Source organism: Thamnophis sirtalis, unplaced genomic scaffold (assembly GCF_051295495.1).
Source record: "Thamnophis sirtalis isolate CommonGarterSnake01/CBP01778 unplaced genomic scaffold, rThaSir2_p1.2 scaffold_8, whole genome shotgun sequence".
NCBI classification, from domain to species: domain Eukaryota; kingdom Metazoa; phylum Chordata; class Lepidosauria; order Squamata; family Natricidae; genus Thamnophis; species Thamnophis sirtalis.
Genome location: NW_028261388.1, coordinates 73,330,242 through 73,354,326, shown reverse-complemented (window position 1 = coordinate 73,354,326; position 24,085 = coordinate 73,330,242). Strand labels below are relative to the sequence as shown.

Sequence of the window (24,085 nt, the reverse complement as noted above, 5' to 3'; positions counted from 1 at the left end):
CTGGGAATTGAAACTGTGTAGGTTTCCATTTGTGCTCAGCAAAGAAAGCCACTCTTGTTGTTATGTGTCTCTTAGGATTTACAGTAAAGATGGGATCTTATCCTGGATTTAATCTCGGCAAATGGAGTCTTCAAATTGAAATGCAAAGATGATCATTATTTTTCCGGATTAGCTTCCATAAATGAAATCATTCAGCAAGTTCAAGGAATTAAACAACTTATTCTTTTTTACAATTTTATTTTTGTTTGTAGGAATATACTCTGAAGGGTGTTTACCTGTTTTTGATATAGTAGCTAAATGGATATTCATTGCTTATTCATGGCAGCTGTTTTTATAGTTTAATTTTTTATTTTCATTTCTTTTAGAGATTGGAGGGCCATTTGGCTTGTGATGAGGGTTGTTCTTGTATATATTTTCAACACATCTCATTCACTGGGATTATAACTATTTCTTTTAGTTTTTAAAAATTTTCTGTCCCATTTTTTTAATCATGATAACTCCATTATCATGGAGTTTTTAGTTCCTAAATAGGATGTCTCTCTTTTTTAAATTCCTTGGTTATGTGGTTCCTTGGTTCCATGTTTTTTTAAAAGTATGTTGTCTTTATCATGGAATGTAAAAAAAAAATATCTTAGATGGACGTTTAAAAAACAATTACTTGCCAAATGGAAAAAAAAAAATTAAACAACGGCCCCTCCACCATTCTATATTCTTCTATACAAGAGATATATTTTATTCAAAAGATGTCTTGGTCAAGTATTTATTATTGGAAATTCAAAATCTACTAAGGCGGAATCATTTAAATCAGTAAAACTTCAAAATTTGTGGTGATCTAGATCCTTTTCAATAGTGGCATTTAAAAGTTTTAACAACCACATTATGTTTTCTTTATATAATAATTTAAATTCATTAACTCAATAAGTACCATCTAAACATTTTACAATGTTTTTATTTTTATTTTAGTGGCGGATAATTAAGGCTGGGGATTTCAATAAAATTTGGGGCCTTTTGCTGGCTCATGATGATACTCTTTCAACTAAATTTAGTTCTGAAACTTGGAGGTGGGAGTTTAATTTGGTGGATAAACAATAAACATAAATACAATACAGCAGAATTTAGAAAGTGGGGGATATGCCCTCCTAGGGAAACATTAAAAAAAAACAAGGGGTACACGGAAAGTTTTGGGGGAAACTATTAGTGTAAAAAATACAAGAATGTAACTTTCAAATGAAATTATAATGGCCTAAAATATTCAAGGGAATAAACAATTGAATGGCAGAGAAGGAGACAGAGTTTTGCAAAACAATTTACTCTTTTGAAAGATAGAGAGCTAGCCTGCTTCTTTAGAGTTGTAATAGAAATATTGAACAATATTATTCCATATAGAATGTTTACGGCTGAGTTTAAGAAATGAGTTGTTTGAAGTTTGATATGTCTTAGAGTAAGGTTTTTGTTGCTGTTTTGGTTTCACTTTTACAGGGTTTTTTCCCCTTTTTCTTTCAGTTTATAAATGCAACAAAAATATAAAACACAGTTTGTCAATTTCATGATGAACATTCCAGATGGATCCTTACATACAGGCTGAAAACTGGTGCCCAAGATGCAAGTACCTTGTTTGGTACAGAATTCTATCTATGCCAATATCATGCAGAATTCAGCGAGCCCTTATTTATTTTCTATGAATCGTCCCATCCTGACCGATTGAAACAAACAGTGCCTGCCTATTTCTAGATTTGCTATGTTGCTTGTTCTTCTGCTCCTCTGTGGCACATGCCAGCAACTTAGCTTGCACCCTGATGGTGTAGCCATACAAGCTACCAGCTTCTTTAGGACGTACTGCATCAACATCCTAGTCTGACATGGAGGATGAAGTTCTTAGGGCCTCTGCTGCTAAGAGTAATTTCATTCAATAATCTGTTATTTTCTTTCTTTTGTCTTCCCATTCATGGAAGAATCGTCTCTTAGGCAAATGAGAATGCTGCATCCAGAAGTCAGGCTATGGCCCTTCCAATATATAACTGAGAAACTGAAGAGATGAATTAGTAGGATGGTAGCAAGCCTCAAAGTATCCTCCCCCAGACATTTCATTTCTTGCCTGTATAATTCCAATGTACAACACAATACAAATATTGCATTACCAAAGTTTGTTTCTTTACTGCAAGATTGTACCAACACAACTGAGTGCTTTTTTGTTGTGTTAAAGCTGGCAACAACATGGTATTAACAATTCGATATTCACACAGAGGGTTCACATCTTGGAGACCCAGATGAAATTAGCAGATGCCTTTTTAATATTCATCGTAGTGATTCAAATCTGTAAAATAGGCATTGGAATACGCTTTTGCGGTGAGATGTGGATTGAAGTACTTGTTTTGTTCTTCTAGGATGAGATTATTTTTATTAAATGCCTGGGAAAAGAATAAGGAAAGGAAAAGAGTAAATTTCTCATTAAAATAAATGAATATTTATGAGGTGCAGCGAAGAGGAGAGAACGAAAAGCAACATTATGGTGGAAATTTGGGAATATGAAAAAAAGAAAAAGGGAAACCAAGTAAAAAGATATAATCAAATAAAACAGGAAGTGGTTTAAAAACAATCATTTTGTTGACATTTTGTTGTCAACATTTGTGGGCAACTTGAAAGAACGAAGTTTGAATAATGTGACAAATAATTGTTGAAAAATATATAAGACAGATGAGGAGGAGGAAACCATAACTTACATCACGTTAACATTTTAAAGATTTGAGCACCACTAGAGATGCCACAGAATTTGCATACCAGACTCCGTATGACATGACAGATGGCTTTGGAAGTCAGCTAGCATAATCAGGATATGAAAAGTGCTTTAAAGTGCTGCCATATAATTGAAGAGAAGTTCTGCCTGATCAAGTCTAGAAACAGAATCAGTTCTAATGCTGGTTCTATAGTTTGCATTAAAACTGTGCCTTCATGTATACTAAGAACACACTTGCTTTTTGGAATTGAGAGCCATGCTTAATACTCTGCATGGTATACCGGAGGTCATTCTGCCAAAAATAGGCATGGCTAAAACAAAATTCAAATAATTTAATAAAATTAAATGCACTGAAAAAGCTCAGTGAATTATGTAAATATGTTCATCTGTCACATAAAAATTAGAATTCTGGAGAATCGTGGGGTTGACTGTAACATTGGAACTCTAGCTGTGTCCCTCCTGAAACAGCCCATAGTAATTAGCAATGGAATTTGTCTATCTACATTTGACAACACATGGTCACTATTGGTTCCTTACCTTAATGGCATCTACAGAATCATACTTGTCCAGTTTGTTGAGGTGATTGGTGATGTTGGTGTTCAGAGGTGCTGGGGATACTGGATGAATGACGGTGGCATCATGAGACTGTTGTTGATATCGCTGGCAATAAGTGTAGACCAGGAGAGTCAGAAGACACCCAAGAATTGAGCTACTCAACCCCACAGCGGTCATGTGGAACAGATTAAATTCTACAAATCAGATGAATGAGAAAATAAAATCAATACCTTATTTAGTTTAAATGTTATAATTTTTGTATATTGCTTATTTCGGGAGCAAAGTAAAATACTAAATTTTATATTAATTTGTTCTGACCCCCACCTCCATCCAGTAACGAATGCTGAGACAAGGTTAACTGGAATATACTTTAATAGGAGACACCAAAACCTTGTTGGCTGAAAGCCAAGCAGAACAAACAGATAAGGACCTTGGCAGCAACTCAGACAAACCCTGGCAGCAATCCAGCCTGGCAAACTAGGTACAAAACTTCTCCAACTTTTAATCACTGCGTTGACTTCTGCAAAGAGGGGCGTGTGCACAAGTAGCCTTTTTATAGTCTGGAGAGGAGCCTAATGACCACCAGCTGAGTGCAATTACCTCCTGTAATTGCGTAATTGTTCCTGACGCCTACTATGGCGTGCATCCAGGAACAACTCACTACTGGCAACCGGCTCGCTCTCCCTTGTCTCCTCCCCACTGGTCCAAGGCTCAGGTGCCTCCTGGTGGCCAACCAGCCTCTCTGTGCCCTGCTCGGAGTCGGAACCCTGTCTAGGGTCCTACACATCCTCCAGAGTTGACTCATAGGGCCCCTCGCTGTCGGAGTCTGGTGGCAGCTCCAACGGCTCCTCCTGGGCCACAACATTAATTACAGAATTCTGCTTTCTGAATTTCCTGCCAGATATATTTTTAGAGCAGAACAAGTTTGCAAGACCACCACAATTATATGGACACCTAGTTGATATAGTGGTGAAGGTGCTGGCCTAGAAACTGGGAGACTTTGAGTTCTAGATCTGCCTTAGGCATGGAAGCCACTGAGTGACTTTTGGGCCAGTCATTCTCTCTCAACACAACTACCTCAGAAAGTTGTTGTTGTGGGGGAAAAGGAAGCAAGAGTATTAGATATGTATGCTGCCTTGAGGTAATATATAAATGAATAGTTTGGATAAAATAATAATACCAATAAAAACCCCACATGGAGTTGGTTAAGATCAGGAGTGTTAAAGCAACTGAAGGCATTATTTTAGCATCTCAAGAACAAGCTTTATCAACTGACTATGTGAAGATGAAAATTCAAATGTAAAACAACAGCAAATGCAGGCTTTGTAGTGGAAAACGAAACAACTGCTCATTTGATCAGTGGCTACAGCAAAATTTCACATATCGACTACCATCAGCATCATGACTGAGCTACCAAAATTATTCATTGAAATCTTTGCCAGAGATTTGGATTCAAATGCAGTAAAAACTACTGGGACCATCAAACGTTATAACCACTTGTGATCCCCCTCTCAACTTGGCAAGCCTTGCAGAATATCTTAATTTATTCATGGTAATGATAGTGAAATAAGCAGGAAAGAGTCAAGCTGTAGTGAAAGAATTAATCCCAAGTCTAAAGAAACACAAGAAAGAATTCTTTACCATGCTTATAATGCCACAATCAAAAGATTCCCAGGGGTACCCAGCATAATCTAACATGAATAGCGAATGGTACAATAATACTGACATTCTGACAAGTCAACAGACACACTGAGATAAATCCCATCTAGATACCATTTAAAACATAATCAAAGAACAAGGAAGGAAACCCAAATCCCAGATCAACTCTCCATAGCAACCATCACCCAGATAAGCAGCAAACAGCCCCAGACAAACAATAAGGGAAGAAACAACACCCTAATCAGGGAACCATTAAGGAAGAAATTACATCCCAATAAGACTGGCAAGGTAAACCGCTATGCATAAACAATCTGCAAACTTCATTTTTCCATTTACAACAATGATATCGGGTCTCCTGGAAATGAAAAGTCTGCAAGAAAATAACCAAGCTCAGAGCATGCAAAAAGCCCAAGCGTTAAATACTGCATCACATCTATTCTCCACTAATGGAGCACAGGAGAGTCACAGAAATTTGAAATGTGCAATTCCAGTCTTGGCTGGTTTAAGAAAAATAGAGCAAACACTCATGAAAGTGTTTGAGGGTGGAAAAAGATGAATAATTATCACAAATAGGACAAAAGGGAAAAATCTTACCACCACATCTTTTTTCTTTCATACTGCTGGTTCTTGCAACAGTTACATCTACAATAGTAAATAACTGAATTAACAGCTGAATAGTAAAGAATGTCTAAGTAAATATCATTTGACTGCAAGCAAATTATTCCTCAAAAGATATCTTAAGTACGCAAGTTGTTAATTTGCCAGAACAATAATGCACTCAAATCCAGTAAGGACAGTAGTGGTGGTGGTGGTAGTATAGTAGTAGTAGTAGTAGTAGTAGTAGTAGTAGTAGTAGTAGTAGTAGTAGTAGTAGTAGTAATAATAATAATAATAATAATAATAATAATAATAATAATAATAATTATTATTATTATACAATTGTATCACAGCGGCCAGTTGTTTCGCCGGATTTGGCATTGGTTACTAGTCGGGCCCCACCCAGGGGCCTAGGACGTTGTGACGTATTTTCGTAATATGCATGCAGATCCAAGTAGTGTGGCTTTTTGCATTTGACTGATGGTGATTTTGTCAATTTTTAACTGTTTCAAATGTAATTCCAGTGCTTTTGGAATAGCACCCAGTGTGCCAATTACCACTGGAATTATCACTGCTGGTTTGTGCCATAGTCGTTGAATTTCGATTTTTAAGTCCTGGTATCTTGCAATTTTTTCATGTTCCTTCTCGGCGACCCTGCTATCACCTGGTATTGCGATGTCTATGATTGTGACCTTATTTTTCTCAACCAGTGTGATGTCTGGTGTATTATGCGCCAGTATTTTGTCGGTTTGTATACGGAAATCCCACAAGATCTTGACCATCTGATTTTCGGTGACTTTTTCAGGCTGATGTTCCCACCAGTTTGTTGCTGTTTTAATATTATAATTTTTGCACAAATTCCAATGGATCATTTGTGCTACTGAATTGTGCCGCAATTTATAATCAGTCTGCGTGATTTTTTTACAGCAGCTGAGTATGTGATCAACAGTTTCATCAGCTTCTTTGCAAAGTCTGCATTTGGCATCATCAGAGGATTTTTCGATTTTGGCCTTAACGGCATTTGTGCAGATAGCTTGTTCTTGCGCAGCCAGGATTAGTGACTCTGTTTCTTTCTTTAATGTACCTGTTGTTAACCATAACCAAGTTTGTTCAATGTCCACTTTAGCTTTTATTTTTTCCAGAAATTGGCCATGCAGTGCTTTGTTCTGCCAACGCTCCATTCTTGATTTTATCACATCTTTTCTGTATTCTTGTTTCGTCTGTTGGGCCTTCAGTAGATTTTTGTTCTTTACTTCGATTAATAGATGTTCTTGACTTTCTTTTAAATAATCAGCCAGTGCATGTTTTTCTTCTTCAACTGTTTGCTTCACTTGTAATAATCCTCTGCCACCTGATTTTCGGGGCAGATACAGTCTATCAGTATCACCACGTGGATGTAAACTGTAGTGCATTGTCATCGTTGTTGTTGTTGTTGTTGTTGTTATTATTATTAGAACAACATTATGTTGATTAAAATCCAGCGAAACAACTGGCCGCTGTGATACAATTGTATAATAATAATAATAATAATCCCTAACCCAGGTTCTTGGGAGGGATTTGATAGGAGGATCACATCTGCCTGATTGTGCAACCAATCATAATAATTTTATTAAAGTGATATTCCATACAGTAAAATTTCTCAACCATGGTGGCTTGAAGAGCTGGCTAGGGAATTCTGGGAATTGAAGTCCACACATCTTCAAGTTGCCACGACTGAGAAACACTGCTATATAGCAATATCAGCAGAATGTAAATCCACCAGTTGATGGCTTTAAATCATCAACTGGGCTAGCAGGTACATTTGGAATGATAGGGAAAGCTAAAGAGCTATAAGTAACGCATCCTTGTCTCTTCCTCCAGCTTCATTTTACTGAACAGAGACAAGCCCTTAATTCTTCATTTTAGACATATCTTAGTCTACTTGCAGCAAGCATGCAGCTACCTAGGCATCGTTATTCAGGAATCATCTCAGGGTATCATCCATGCTTGCTCTTACCTGGTATGAAATTGGAATCAGAATCACACGGCTGACTTTCAGTCGTATTCCCAGAGCACTGCTGACCCACTGGAAATAAAACATCACATTGGCGAGTACGGACCTGGACACCAGATACATCGCAGCTTGACCAATCTGACCAGTCTGACCAACTATCTGCAAGAGACAAAAATCAACAGCACATGAAGGGACCATCAGTCCACCCTGCACTCCTATCCCAATCTTCAATCTTTTCCATTTTTAGCATATTAACCTGTTCTGACCCCCCTCGTCCCACACCAACACGCACTCCGAGCCAAAGATAAGTTACGGCATTTAATTAACAGACAGACAGGTCCTTGGCAGCAAACTGGCACAGATAAGTCGTGGCAGCAATCCAGCCTGTCAAGCTCACAATTCCAAGCTCACATTAGTTCCTGCGTTGACTTCTGCAAGAGGGGCATGTGCACAAGCAGTCTTTTTTATAGTCTGGAGAGGAGCCTAATGACCACCAGCTGAGTGCAATTACCTCCTGTACTTGTGCAACTGTTCCTGACGCCTAATAACTCTTCAGTGCTGGGCAACCAGGAACAACTCACTACTGGTTTCTGGATCACACTCCCTTGTCTCCTCCCCACTGGTCCAAGGCTCAGGTGCCTCCTGGTGGCCAACCAGTCTCTCTGCGCCCTGCTCGGAGTCAGAACCCTGTCCAGGGTCCTCCACGTCCTCCAGAGCCAACTCATAGGGCCCCTTGCTGTCGGAGTCTGGTGGCAGCTCCAACGGCTCCTGCTGGGCCACAACATTAACCTGATTCTGCAAGGACAATCAATGCACTGGGCAATGATTATGTTTTAGACCAGAGGTGTCAAACTCGCGGCCTGTGAGCCAGATGTATCACATGCTGGCCACGCCTACCTCCATTTTAACAAGGGGGGGGAGTTGTGATATATCACGTGACAACAACGTGATGATGCGAATTTGACACCCCTGTTTTAGACCAACATTATGTTGATTAAAAATGTGTAAATTTTAAAAAAATGCAGTTTACATCAAATACTACATCTTTTGGGTGTTCTTTGTTGGATCTCAATGGATCAGCAGTATAAACCTCAGCAATTCACCTACTCTAAAAGGGAACAAATGAAACTCTCAACCACTTTTTTCTGTTCAAAAATTTTCTGGTACCCACCCCTTACATCCTTAGAGAAACAGAAGGGAGGCAGATGGTGGAGGAGCATATACAGAAATTCTGTCGACTCTAAATTAAAAAACCTTTAGCTTTTGGGAAATAGAATACACCAGAATTAAGGGTTACATACATACATTCATACATGTCACTTAAAGGTGGAACAGTTATTAATCTTAATTTCCTATCACGCATCTTGTTCTTGTTCCACATCATTGGGAGCTGCTATTGATGGCAAAGAAGTGCTGAAAATGACATCATGATCATGCAGAATTTGAGAGTTTATCAGTTCTGGACAACTGGGGAGAAGCTAATATGGGAAGCACTGTCTGCTCTTATTGAAATTACCTCCATAGAAATTGTGAATGTTGGTTTTGTTTTTAATATGTTGTCTTTGTCTTGTTCCCCCCTTTCCCTTGTCTTTTGTAAGCCGCCCGGAGTCCTCCGGGAGTGGGCGGCATACAAGACAAATAAATAATAATAATAATAATTGAGTCTAAGGTGTAGTTTTAGCCTAGGGTGGGCAAGGATAGTTGATGAGCAATATACATTGCAACGCTTATTGCAAAGCCTCTCAGCTATCAAACGACAACCCGGCCTTCATGTGGTGCCCCCCGTTCCCACCAATCGGGCTCTGTCGACCCTTGGGACTGGCGTCCCCTTGGGTATATCCAGCCGAAACAGCTTCCATGGATCGCCAGATCGCCGTATCCATTCCAAACAGCCTGGTCCGACCTGGAAACGGCCAAAAGGAGGTGTTCGTCTAACCACTCTGTGTCACTTCAAACGGAAAGCCGAAGATGTGGTCATGCGCCCATTCAATCTTAGCCGAAAATCATATGATAGCGACTGGCTGCACCACCTGACAACCCTAGCCCAGGACCGAAGGCAGTGGCGTCAAATTTCCATGGAAGTCGCCTATACCCACGATGGGTGAAGAGGCGTCAAGCAAGCAAGCAAGTTTTAGCCTATCCTGACTGGGAAAGATTGAAATTGGAAGCTAAACTTCTGGACAAAGCTGGTGAATAAATGATAAAATTGGGGAGGATAAAATTGGGGAGGAGCCCCCATCTTCTTTTTGCCTTACAACCAGTTATAGATATATCTTCCGTTCAGTCTTCTTCCTCTTAGCACCAGGGGTTTTAGCATGGCAAAAACATTTCAAAGGTTTTACAAAATGAGGCTGACACAATCACCAGCTAATGCAAAGGGATAACAATAGCATTAGGCTTATATCCTGCCCCATAGTGCTTTACAGTTGAATTAGTTAGGAATGGAAAAGGCAAAACCTGCAAATGTAAGTGGAAAATATAGCTAAGCAAAGGACTGGTCTGACCACTGTTTCCCATGTGGCTGCTAACTGGAATTAGGCAACTCATCCAGTTTGCAGAGAACCGCTGAGTTTTCTGCTTCAGCTTTTTATGAATGAAAACATGATTTCCACCTTGTATGCTATTTTTGTTGTTGTGGCTAATTCCATTCTGAGAAATCTTCACAGCAAGTTTACATGGATTGTGTGGCTCAACAGTGAGTACGAGAGCAATACAATGGGCTCATAGAGCAGGGCCCAGGACATCATACCAGGCCTATCCCAATGGGGTGAATGAAACCTACTTCTAGATTCCCCACCAAGATTTGAAGCTGGATTGGAATGCTAGATCTGGTTCTATATTCCTACACCACCTAACTTATGGCTTTAGGTAAGCTAAAAGATCTCAGCATTATCTTTCTCAGTATAACATGGCTATAAAGGAAAACCAATGTAGAAACAGCAAATAATTCTGAACATGCTGTTGGAACGATCTTCCCGTAGAGATCCGGACCCTTACTACTCTTCCGGCCTTCCGTAAAGCTACCAAGACCTGGCTGTTCCGGCAGGCCTGGGGCTGTTGAGGGGTATCCAGCCCCACTCTAACTGTATGCATGTTGTGAAATTTTAATAATTTGTATTCTTATTTTCTTATTTTAAATTTTATATGCTTGTTTTGTCTGTGAGCCGCCCAGAGTCCCAAGGGAGTAGGCGGCATACAAATGTCAATAAATTCAAATTCAAATTAATTTAATCTAATTCTTAACAATGTCTGTTCTACAACTGGCAAGGAAACAAACAGGATGTTTCAAACCTGGGCATTTTTTTGTATTGCAAAGCGCTTCTTCGGTGTGGAGCCCTAAGCAGATGTCGCCTCCATAAGCCGGTGCTGGGTTTGTACAGGAGCGAGTCCTCATATAATGGCCACTTCCACAAGTAGCGGAGCACTTGGACCACGATGACCAACAGGACCAGCTTCCGTCAACTAGGAGCAGAAGAACAGGACTGTTATTTTGTTGTTTCTCAAAGAGCAGATAAACACATTCATTGTCTTCTAGTTTACAACTGCACAATCTAGACCGCTGCACCAAGTTCAAAGCCACAAGCCCACAAACACAAATATATATATATTCTTAAGTATACCTTTCTAGAAAGGTAATTCAATTACGATAAGATAGGAGACAGCCCAGAGCAATGCCAATGCTGCCACTTCCAAATGGGAAGTATTAGAGAGCCGAGGTGGCGCAGTGGTTAGGGTGCAGTACTGCAGGCCACTTTAGCTGACTGTGATCTGCAGTTCAGCGGTTCAACTCTCACCGGCTCAAGGTCGACTCAGCCTTCGATCCTTCCGAGGTGGGTGAAATGAGGACCCGGACTGTGGGGGTAAGTTGCTGACTCAATTTGCTAAACAAAATTTGTAAACCGCTTAGAGAGGGCTGAAAGCCCTATGAAGCGGTATATAAGTCTAATAAACAAACAAACAAACAAATAAATAAATATCACAATAGCTATGCTGAAATGTGGTATGAATGATTTTCTACATTTCTGCCCTGCGGCAATCCAGAGACTCCTGATGTTTTACATAGAATATAAAGTAAAACACCCATGTTATCGTAACTATAAAAGCAGTAAAACAATGACACCACCCATATGGAAAACTGCAAACAACATAAATGAAAACGGCATGCTAAAATCAAGAGAAGACCCTCCAGAACAACTGTTTTTAAAAGCTTCTGAAACATTAACAAGCGCACGGGGAGGGGGGGGGTAGCCTGATCTCTGCCTGTGAGGCTGTTCCACAGCATCGGCACTGCCATAAACAAAACAGCAACTTGTCTTTTATTTATTTAATCAATCATATTTATAGGGCAGCCTAAGTCAACCAACACTGGGCAGTTTAAAGCAAAAACAGGCGACCTAAATCCTCCACCAGTAAGATCAGATAAAAAATGACAGAACTCAAAAAGGTTCAAGGTTTGATTTTAAAAAAAAAATGTATGCAAAACACAATTCCTTATCCCAGGGTCTGGAGAAATATCCAAGTCTTCAAATTTTGCTTAAAAGACAGTAAGTCTGGGATAATTATGAACCTCTGTGGGAATACCAGAGATTAAAAGCAAAGTCAAAAAAACTCAGGTTATCTTCACACTTCACCGCACAAGTACACCTCCTCATGTCTTGGTAGTCGCAATTACCACCACCCATGAAGTTTTATGTTTCCAAACATGAATTCAGTCCCATCCAAGCACTCTTTGAAAACAGGAGAAGCAGCTGAGAACTTGCAAAAGAACAGGAGAGTTTGGAGAGAGATTTTGGCAGGGGAGAAACACACTGGCTGTCCCTTCCCAAATCACGGTCACAATTTCAGAAGTGAAATCAGTTACTGGGCAAAGAAGTCAAGGCTCTGTCTTCTGAAACAGAATCACATCTTTTAGTTGAACTAGTCATAAAGAAGGAGAATATAAAATTACAAGTAACTAGTATAGAAGGAGAAGGCCAACAGGTAAGGGGGAATTTTCCAGGTTACTTTACATAGTGTCAAACATGTAACTATTTGTCTCTTGGAGACTCTTGGTGCAATAAGTTCCAAGTTCTCAGAGAGCAGATGCTTTTCCATAGAGACTACAGTAGCTGAGATAAGGATGCTCAGACAACCAGATAGATTAGATGAGATTTATGGGATGCGATAAACTTTGTCCCACTCTGACAATGACAATTCCTTATTGTCAGGGTGACGGGGAGAGGGAGGGTATCCCTTCAAGGATAAGCAAGATGTCCCTGTAGAAGGGGCCCAATTCTTGGGCAATGTACCCATTGTCAGGCCTGCAATTATATCCCTTTTAGAATTTTGGCTGCCACACTTTCTCTTATTTCATTATGTTGTTTCATTAGTATAGTTGATGGGAGGGGGGAATCGACAGGAGTAGGATTGTGGAATGTGTTGTTGTCATTCTTTTCTAGAAGATCAAGGTCATCTTTTGTCTCTGCACCTTTGCACCTGATTGGAAGCAGCTGGGTGTAGTTGCGAGCGTGGAAGAAGAAGATTTGACCACGTGATGGATTTGTAGGTGTGGGGACAAGATCATGAACTTTCAACTGGGTGGGAATCTGATGTAACATCCAGAATTGGGATTACACAGATGTGCTAAGATGTCTGATTTATTAAATTGGAACTTTAAGGATCGTTTTGCCTTGGACTCTGATTTAATTCTACATGATACTTGGAACGCTGACACCCCTATCCTCTCATTCCAAAGATATTCCTCTGGGGCAAGTGGAGGTTACGTCTTTATAAATGATTTGATGATTAGATACAAAGACAAATGTCAACCTCAGAGTAACCTATCTGGTGTGAAGGTTATAAATGTCATATGCCATCAAGACAAGCTACTAAATATTGTTGGAGAAAAGGAAGAATTTATGGGCATTTTGATACCATTGGGAAGCAGATAACAAATTCAAGTCCAGGACTGCCAAAGTAGCATTTTTAGAAATTCCACTAGATCAGTGGTGAGTTTCAAAATTTTTTAGAACCTCTTCTGTAGGTGTAGCCTTCTTTGTGGGAGTGGCTTGCTGGCCATGTGACTGGGTGGGAGTGGCTTGCTGGCCGTGTGACCAGGTGGGAGTAGCTTGCCAGCCATGTGACTGGGTGGGCATGGCCAACTTGTAAAATGTGGTGAAATTCACTTAATAACGCTCTTGCTTAGCAACCAAAATGTTGGCTCAGAAACTATGGCATTTGAAGCACGCAAGTCTTAAAGCTGTCAAGTTACAAGACCCTTGCACCCCTAACCCTTTAGAAAAAAAACCCCAGGGATGTTCAAACTTGACAGCTTTAAGACTTGTGGACTTCAACTCCCAGAATTCCTCCTCTCGCTCTTCTTCTTGATGATGTGCAGACAGGCGAGAGGGAGGGAGCTGGAACCGGTTCTAAATGGCACTGTAGATTTGTGGAACCTCTTCTATAGAAGAGGTTAGAACTGGCAGGAACCCACTAGATCCATGCACGAGGCTAGTTAGACATGTAGAGGTCAGAGGTCTCAATGTATGGATGAGATAGAAATGTCAGGTGGAGGATTCAGATTTGAGAGACAGGCTACACTTGAACTGAAATGAAATCAGGATGCGAGTACAGAAAACAAACAAAAATTGACATAGATTTTAAACTTCTCCTTTGGGGAGAATATCAGTCCTACAAAGTAGACAAGATGGGGATGCCAATGGCATATAAACCAAGACTACTTATATTGCAGCTATAGTAACAAAATTTTGCAAGTCTGAATGTGCAGTTCCCCCTCCTACACTTTTATCTTTTTAGGCTTGTCTGAGCCATTTTTGTCAAATTGGTTTCTTGGTTTTTTCCGTCTGTTAGTAGTGGCTTTTCCTCCTGTCCTTCAAAGGCATTCCCAACAGGTGCTGGATAATATCTGACTAAGAACGTTTTGCTGACTCTTGGATTGGAAAGCATGTTGCTTATTGGTGTGCCTATAATTAAGAGTTGATTTATGGGATCAAGAGTTTTATATTTGTTAATTAAAAAAAAGATAAGGAGATAATGAAACTGTTTATATCATGATGAGGGTGGGAAGTTGTTTTCTTGTTTTCATGACCTTTTCTCTATTTTTCCTTTCCTTTTTGTGGCTTTCTTGCAAAAGAGGTTTTATAAAATAGTAGTGTCAGGCCTGCATTTATATTCCTTTTAGAATTTTGCCCTGCCACACTTTCTCTTATTTCATTATACTGTTTCATTAGTATAGTTGATGGGAGCGGGGAATAGACAGGGGTAGGATTTTGGAATGTATTGTTTTTCATTCTTTGCTAGAAGCCAAGGTCATCCTTTGTCTCCATACCAGTACACCTGACCGGAAGAAGCTGGGCATGGACGCCAGCGTGGTAGAAGGAAATTGGACCATGTGATAGATTGTGGGTGTGGGGACAAGATCATGACCTTTTAACTGGGTGGGATTCTGATGTAACTTCCAGAGTTGGGATCCCCACAGCTATGTGTCAACATGCCTGCTTTATTAAATTGGAACTTTAATCATAGTTTTGCCTTCAACTCTGATTTAATTCTACATGGTATTTGGAATGCTGACAAGTAATAGAATATGCCAGTGTAGACCTTACCCTCCAATAGGGTGCTATAGGGGCTATCAGCTGGCTCCAAATTATCCATTTGCTGTCAAACTGTGTCTCATGACCAATTAAAGAGATATAGTATATAATCTGGTATAGCTTTTCTTTGTTTTCTGTAAGTTTATTAACATTAATAAACTCCTTTTGGGGATTTATGTTGGTTTGAGATTACTGCTTTGATCCCTCAAATCTACTGCCTGCTACCAGACCAAACACACTTACTTCGCAGCCACATCTGGATATCTGAAAAGTGTTTGACAAAGTTTCTTATCAAAAGTTTTTGAATAAAATCAATACCCATGGGATAAGGGGTGGTGCAGTGGCTCAGCAGTTAAGAAGCTGGCAGTACGGGTTCAACACCCAAGTGCCACATGAATGGGTGAGCTCCTGTCCTCACCCCAGCTGCTGCCAAACTAGCAGTTTGAAAGCATGCACATTCAAGAATATAAACAGGCATCACTTTGGTGGGAAAGTAACAGCACTCTGTCACATCATGCTGCCCACATGACTGCAGAAATAGCTCAATGGCCTTGAAATGGAGATGAGCACCAGCCTATAATCAACAACAACTAGTGGAATAAAATAAGTAGGGATTCCTTTAGCTTTTTTTGCATGTGATAACCTATAACTTAGCTTTTTTTTAAAAAATGGAATAAATTGCATTTTTTTCAGGGGAGGAAAGCATGGCACGACAAAACCGCACTCGACTAAAGCGGGCCCGATTAAACCGCGTCGCTGACGTCATCAACAGGGCGACAACAGTGAGCGCGGAGAAAGAAGGGTGCTTTAAATAGCGCTTTGAAAACAAGCCGATTCAAGTTAAGGTAAGGGTTAGCTTTAGGGTTAGCTTTAGGGTTAGGTTAAGGGTTAGCGTTAGCTTTAGGGTTAGGTTAAGGGTTAGCGTTAGCTTTAGGGTTAGGTTAAGGGTTAGGGTTAGGTTAAGGGTTAGGGTTAGGGTTAGGTTTAGGATTAGGTTTAGGGGGGTTAGTTTAGGTTTAGGAGTTAATTTTAGGTTTAGCGTTTACAGCGTGCTTCTGTCTCCGTGCTGTTGTCGCCCTGTGATGATGTCAGCTACGTGGTTTCATCGAGCGCACTTTAGTCGAACGCGGTTTTGTGGTGGAACCGAGGAAAGGAGGTCGCTCAGGTTCTATATTGTGGGCCAGCGCTTTTCAATATTGACTTGGGGTAATCCGTGAGTTGGCCAGATGTTACCATACTATTGAAGTCACTAAAAACTAAAAATAATACTGAAGAGTTTCAGAAAGTTCTTTTAAATTAAATAAATGGTCACCCAAATGGTAAGTGCAATCCAACTTAAGTTTAAGTGTAATGTTTCTTCAATGGAGCAAAAAAACCCATTAATTTCATATTTATATTGCACTGTTTGTAACCAACTAGGAAAGTGATCACAATGACAGCACCATGTAAAAGTATGAAAAAGCCATTTAAAAAGGGAAAATTTCACTCTAGGGATCATTAGGAGGGGGCTGAAAATAAAAATGCTAAATTCTAATCCAAATTCTAATAAACACTATAATATATTTATTTTAGCTCTGATTGCTACACTTGGAAAAGTATTTAATAAAGCTGAAAAAAAAAACAGAAGAGGGCAATCAAAGAGATTATAGAATTCAATCAATCAGAACAGAGGACCTTGGAGGTCTTCTATTCCAACCCCTTGCTCAAGCAGAAGACTTATACCATTTCAGACCAGTGGCTTGTCCAGTCTCTTCTTAAAAACCTCCAGTGATTTTTAAGAGACTGGACAATCACTTAGTCTCTTTCTAGAACCACTAGAACTATGAGTCATCCAATGATGCTCTGGAAGATAGGAAAAAACCCACTTCTACAAGATAATATAAGCCACTAATGTGGGTAGCTTTAAAAGTGGAAATAGGATAAATTGAGGGATTGGAATGGTTTATAATTAATAGGGAAAGGTTTATCAAGCATTATTGGTCTAGAGGACTCAATATTGTCTCCATGTTGGGAACAGGATTGATTGATTGATTGATTGATTACATTTATATGCCGCCCTTTTCCCCAAAGGGGACTCAGGGCGGCTCACAATTCAATCAGGGAAGGGGGTACAGACAGGGGGATAAAAAAGACGAGACATAACGATACACAATTTAAAAACACACAACAACCATACCATTCGAGAACGGGGGCAAAACTCTTTAGCCCCAGGCCTGTCGGAACAGCCAGGTTTTAAGGGCTTTGCGGAAGGCCTAGAGGGTGGTGAGGGTTCGAATCTCCACGGGGAGCTCGTTCCAGAAGGTCAGAGCAGCCACAGAGAAGGCTCTCCTCCGGGTAGTCGCCAGTCGGCATTGGCCGGCGGATGGAATTCGGAGGAAGCCTAATCTGTGGGATCTAATCGGTCTATTGGAGGTAATTGGCTGTTTCTAAATAAAATGTCTAAGGGAAAATGATGGGCTTGCACCATCCTATTGGCATCTAGCTGTCCAGTATGAGAATTTTTTTTAAAAAAAATGCTGGAATAAGAGGAACTTGATTTGATTCCGCATAGTTGTTCCACTCTCATGCAGAAGTGAGTATAATTAAAGAAATAAAACTAAATTACTTCTTTACAATGCATGTTTTAAAAAACATTCAGCAGCTATTGCATAAAATAAAGCAGAGGGCATTAACATACAAAGTAAACACACCTGGTCTCCCACCACTTCCTTGTTGGGTTACACAAGGTGGAATGCTTTGAAAATAACTCTTGATTTTCACATTTCTATGGCCACTTACCTGGGCATGGAAGGATATTGCATTCTTGGTATTCCAGGGGAGGTCCCAGACAAGGCAATCCCCCATATTTTGGCTCAGGATTATTGCAAATTCGTTTACGGTTCCGAATACCTCTGTTGCAGTCACGACTACACTGAGACCATGGAGACCAAGGGGACCAAGCACCATTGATAGTGTGAGTGGAACGATGCCCAGAATGCAAAAGGTCACCTAAGAATACAAATATAAACAGAATAAAAGTATTTACCATGGCAACCATCTGCAAATGTATGTGTTCTAATTCTAATTCAATTTGCATCTGACCGAGTAACTTTAACAGTAGTAGTACTCTGAAGTACTCTGTCATATGGATTATAATATGTTATAAAAGACTTGACAGTTATACTTCATAGGAATCTGTGTGTATAAAAATAGCACTGGCCAATGAACCATGAAATTCCAATTCCCAAAGCAATTTAATCAGGCCCTTAGTGGCTTTACCAAAGTAGATACTCCACTTTTGAAGGTTATAACTCGTTTTGAGGTTTGGCTATACCTCATAATATATATATATATTTTTTATTATTAACTGGATCCAACTTTATCATGAAGTTTGATACTGCCAGACTAATGGCTACTGGCTGGAAAATAAGAGCAGTTTTTAAAACAGACTTCAGTTGGTCTTCCTTGTACAGATCTGTCTTGAATATATAATTTCTAATAAATGTGTGTCCCTGTTTAAAATGTGGAAGACTTCAGAATAATTGGCAAAAGCAGCAAAAAAAATAAAATAAAGAAATCTCATGAAGAAGAGTGAATTCTTAAACATATTTTAATAATATTAATTTAATTGCACTGAAACGGGTTAATGTTAAAGGTTAAAATGGTTATTCTCAAAGCATAATGAGCTAAGTAAAAAGTAAAATAGACAAGTAAAATTTAAAAGCCTCTGTTTTATCAAAATGACTCCGTTCCATCAGGTATACAATATACAACAAATCTGGGTATTTGTTGTAGCATATATTTTCCTGTAGGAACTCAATGACCAGGATGAATTATGTATAACTTGCATTTACAATGAATGCTGTGACTTTTAAGTCTCGGATATTTGTGATGTTTGCTTTTCTGCTACATGTTTTTATCCCTGACTTATGAAAAGTGAACTGTGGTTTAGAAGCACATTTATTTTTTGTTTGTACTGCAAATGCATTTCAATTGATCACAACACAAAGGTTTTTTTAAGGAAGAGACAGAAGTGCAATACAATTCTTGGCAGCCATATCAATTTTGAGTCTTTGTAAAGAAGTAAACAAATGAACAATGCCAATTTCCAGATGAAATGGCTACAAAGAAAACTGCACATGTAGAGACATTTTCATCCATTACTCTTCGAAACAAGTAACCAAACTTCATCAAAAGCTTGTTTCCACCACTCCTTTCAGTCTTTAAATTACTTTATGGCCAAATTCTAGGTATGCCTGTTTAGATAAAATCTGGAGTGTTCCCATTAACTCCCAGTAAGTAGGATGGCAGTCTTATTATTTTGTCAAAGAATTCTGCATCTCCTCTTGCTAGAATAGTTGGGGACCTCCAATTGAAGGGATCCCTCATCAATTTAAGAAAGATATCTGATAGCAACCTCTATATTCAGAGTTTACAACCCTGAAAACAATGTGTAGCAGATGTTAAGAACAAGATTAAAGGGCAAAGTGGAAACGTATTAAGAGGAGGGGGGAGAGAAACCCTGTCGGCAGGAGATGGGACTTGCCCAACCATTATAGAATACTGGATGTTAGTTCTAGTGCATGGGGAAATGAAATAGAAGTATTCTGGAATGGGGCACTGTAAGCTGGGTAGCTATCTGAACAGAAGAAGCATTCTCACAATTCGTTGTAGTTTCCCTATATGCAGTTAAAGTCCTTAGCACCTGAACAGCATCCAAACCAGTTGAAAAGCACTTTCTCAATCATCCTTACAATAACTCCACAAGGTGGATCAGTGGTGGGTTGCTAACCAGTTTACTACCTGCCACTGCCACTACTCGTTCGACTGAACTGAGCCGAACCGGGCGCAATTCACCTCTGAGGTGGATCCTCACTTGGCAAATGTAGTATTTATACAGAAAAGCTTGCTGAAAGGGAAAAGCGAGCTTTAAATCTGATATTTAATCCAACAGACCGATTAGATCCCACAGATTAGGCCTCCTCCGAATTCCATCCGCCGGCCAATGCCGACTGGCGACTACCCGGAGGAGGGCCTTCTCTGTGGCCGCTCCGACCCTCTGGAACGAACTCCCCGTGGAGATTCGAACCCTCACCACCCTCCAGGCCTTCCGCAAAGCCCTCAAAACCTGGCTATTCCGGCAGGCCTGGGGCTAAAGAGCTTCTGCCCCCCCCTTCTCGAATGGTATGGTTGTTGTGTGTTTTTAAATTGTGTATTGTTTGTTTGTCTTTATCCCCTGTTTGTACTTCCTTTCCCTTGACTGAGTTGTGAGCCGCCCTGAGTCCCCTTCGGGGGAAAGGGCGGCATATAAATGAAATAAATCCTAATCCTAATCCTATTTCTTGCCTCGGTTTTTTAGTTAGACGCTAGCTCTTTTCTGTTTTTTATCTTCATCCTCAAGACTATTCAATTTACAACAATAATTGCAAGAGTTGCAATTACCAGGTCCTTTTTAATTAAAGCAACGTAAAGTCAATAGAGACAATGATTAAAAGCCTTCAAGTGCTTGAGATTCTGCCAGATGGAGGCTACCATTGTTGTCTCCTGGCCCAGAACCAAGAATCAAAAGTGAGGAAGAGAAAAGATGGACGAGTTACAACAACTTGTGTTTAGGCGCAGCATTAGGAATGTTAAAACGGTCACAATGGCACCAGAGCAGAAGAACTATTTTACAAGATGTAAAGAACGGGGCACGCAGGCCATGTTAAAGTAAGTTTTAATTGCAAAATGCTTGCTGCAGGAGGGATGGTAGAAGGCTCTGTCCTGCTGGCAATTTCAAATGAGCTGCTGGCAAGCTGTAACGTTTTATTTCTCAGATTTAGGCTTGTATAAAACTGGAAGAGAATCAGAAAAAGAAAGGCAACAGGGGAGGTAGAAGCGGGATCTGTACACAGATATCAAGAACCTCTTATTTGTTTCAGCTGCCAGTTTTCAATTGCACACACACACAAAAAAACATGCCAGAGATTTGGTTAATTTCAGGATTTGAGTTGGTTGAATGGCAGACGTGGCTGGAATCTAGCTAGGACTTACTATTGGAAGAAATGTCCTTCTGGGTTCGGCTCCAAGTGGGGAAAAAGACACTGGAGACATGAAGGCTGCTTGGAAAGATGGTTTATTGTTGGACAGGGCCACATGGCTTGAGCCCTGAACAGAAAAGGTGATCACATGCTTCAATGTTGGTGGAGAAGAAGAGAAGGGCTGAGGGAGGGGCTTGCTAGGCTTTTTATAACCTGTTCAGTCCCACTTCCCTGTTTCCTGCTCCTGTGCAAGAAATGTATTCTGATTGGTTGTCAGACTCACATAGGCCCATGCAGGGTCAACTCTCTAGGCTGAGTTTTGAATCCAGGCTTGGTTGAGTTCTCAGATGCCATGTGGTCAGTTGGGTAAAAGGCTTATAGCAGCATGCCTTGATTCCATCCTCCTGGAGCTCCAGGGGAGAACTCTTTTATTACGTAAAGGGACTGGCTTGGCCTTCTTAATGGCCCATTGACTAAAAAAAAGGGGCGGGGAGGCAGGAAACTACAGGGAGAGTCACTTTGTCTTTTTGAAACATGTTTCTTTCTTTTCACATCCAGAGAAACGTAATATTCTGCCTTTTCAATAATTCCTAGGATATTTCATTTCTCTGGGAGAGGGCTGGGTGATAACATCCTACATTACCTAACGACTTTCACTTTACTTCCAACGGCAGGGTAATTGTGAGAATACATTCAAGAGAGTGTAGGAAGTTATCACCCAGCCCTTTCCCAGAAAAATGAAATATCCTAGGAAATATTGAAAAGGCAGAATATTTCTCTGGATGTGAAAAGGAAGAAACATGTTTTAAAAGACAAAATAGCTGCCTGCAGCTTCCTGCCCATCCCCCTTTGTCAATGAGCCATTAAAGCCTGAGCTAGTCCACTTTACATAATAAAGAGTTCTCCACTTCAGCTCCAGAGTGATGGCATTAAGGCATGATAATATTGGCCCTTTACCCAACTCGCCACATGGCATCTGAGAACTCAACCAAACCTGGATTCAAAACGCAGCCTAGAGAGTTGCCCCTGCATGGGCCCATAGGAGTCTGACAACCAATCAGAATACAAGATCAAGATCAAAGGCCATAGAGGGCATAAAACCAGGGACTCATCTTCTCTTCCTCTCTTCCCTTCTCTTCTCTACCAACATTGAAGCATGTGATCACCTTTTCTGTTCAGGACTCAAGCCATGTGGTTCTGTCCACCATTAAAACCATCTTTCCAAGCAGCCTCCAGTGTCTTTTTCCCCACTTGGAGCCGAACCCAGAAGGACATTTCTTCCAACAAGAGCAAAATCATATAGTGAGAAATCAATCAGAAGGTTCAATGTGTGTTAACCCCCCTGCCTCAGCCATTGTCTTAGAAGTAAGTAAGTAAAATCTTTATTATGGTCAAAGACCAGCAATACACATTAGTTTTTACATCATATTAAAAAATTACTAACATTAAAATATAATTAAATAGTATTGACATTAAAAGTGGATAATAGCATAATGGTCCAAAGATTGTTAAAGGTATGTCCAGATAATTGGTACAAGATGGTACAATACTTCTATAGCCAATTTTTTTCTTATGGACATTGCAACACCACAGAACTTTGCCACTGCATACATGGTAACCGGGTTAGTGTCCTGGAGGAGAAAGCCTAGATAAAAATGGTCTGCCCTCCCTGGCAATCTCTCTAATAAGGGGAGAATATGTGCAGACCTACAAGCTCTGTATAGCTCGCAATATTGTCTTAGAAGAGATATTTGCAAGGAAAAAAAACCACAAATACTCCACATTTACGTATTCTAGTTAAGTGCGGAACTAGGAGTGCAAAAATCCAGATTCTAGTCTTTCCTTAGCCAAGAACGCAACTGGATAATCTCAGGCCAGTCACATCTTCTTAGTACGGTACTAATGTTGGTCAGACTCTATGATGTTGGGTGATAAACAAACATGCTTGTCATATTATGTATTGATAGTTTATTTATTTATTTATTTATTTTATTTTATTTATTTGTCTTGTATGCCACCCACTCCCGAAGGACTCCGGGCGGCTCACAATAGACAAGGGGAGGGGGATAAATAGACAAAACAACACTTTAAAAATATGCAACATTCACATTTTCCGTGGGGCTGGATATTTCACAAGCCCCCCGGCCTGCTGGAGCAGCCAGGACTTGGTGGCTTTGTGGAAGGCCGGGAGGGTAGTAAGGGTCCGGATCTCCATGGGGAGATCATTCCAGAGGGCTGGAGCTGCAACAGAGAAGGCTCTCCCCCGGGGAGTCGCCAGCCGACATTGGCTGGCAGATGGAATCCAGAGGAGACCTAACCTGTGAGATCTAATCGGTCTGAGGGAGGTAATCGGCAGGAGGCGGTCTCTCAGGTACCCAGGTCCGATGCCATGTAGGGCTTTATAGGTAACGACCAGCACCTTGAAGCGGGTCCAGAGACTAATGGGTAGCCAGTGCAGCTCGCAGAGGATAGGTGTGACGTGGGTGTATCTGGGTGCACCCACAATCGCTCGTGCGGCTGCATTCTGGACTAACTGAAGTCTTTGAACACTCTTCAAGGGCAGCCCCATGTAGAGCGCGTTACAATAATCCAGTCTTGAGGTCACAAGGGCGTGAGTGACTGTCTGAAGGGCCTCCCGATCCAGGTAGGGTCGCAATTGGTGCACCAGGCGAACCTGGGCAGTTTTGCTGCAAGAGCTAGAGAAGTGCAGTATTAAAAGAAGCAAGCCCCCAGCATGCAGGGAAAATGATAAGGAAAAGAACAAACAACAACTCTCTACCCACTATTTCTATCCTATAAATATCTGGCTCATTTATCTTTCTAGAAAACAAAAAATTGAGCCTTTTCCCCGTAGAAATCCAGAGACTTCTGGATTTAACAAAACTGTCATTAGGCAAACACCCACTAAATAAAAGCAACATATAAGCTAGAGAAATTGGACCAAGACAGGGAAGAA

General features: G+C 40.4%; 1 protein-coding gene across 2 annotated transcripts in view; it reads right to left on the bottom strand.

Moving 5' to 3' along the window:
• Positions 1–1,491: 1,491 nt before the first annotated feature.
• SEMA5A (semaphorin 5A) overlaps positions 1,492–24,085 on the bottom strand; it is a 241,658-nt gene continuing 219,064 nt past the window's right edge. For both annotated transcript variants that reach the window (XM_087721907.1, XM_087721908.1), the window contains 6 exons: positions 17,909–18,118; positions 10,830–11,000; positions 7,542–7,697; positions 5,543–5,590; positions 3,272–3,483; positions 1,492–2,408 (listed from right to left, as the gene is read on the bottom strand). In XM_087721907.1, the coding sequence (XP_087578033.1) occupies positions 2,289–2,408; positions 3,272–3,483; positions 5,543–5,590; positions 7,542–7,697; positions 10,830–11,000; positions 17,909–18,118 (917 nt within the window). In that variant the 3' untranslated portion in view covers positions 1,492–2,288. The remainder of the gene's footprint in view (positions 2,409–3,271; positions 3,484–5,542; positions 5,591–7,541; positions 7,698–10,829; positions 11,001–17,908; positions 18,119–24,085) is intronic.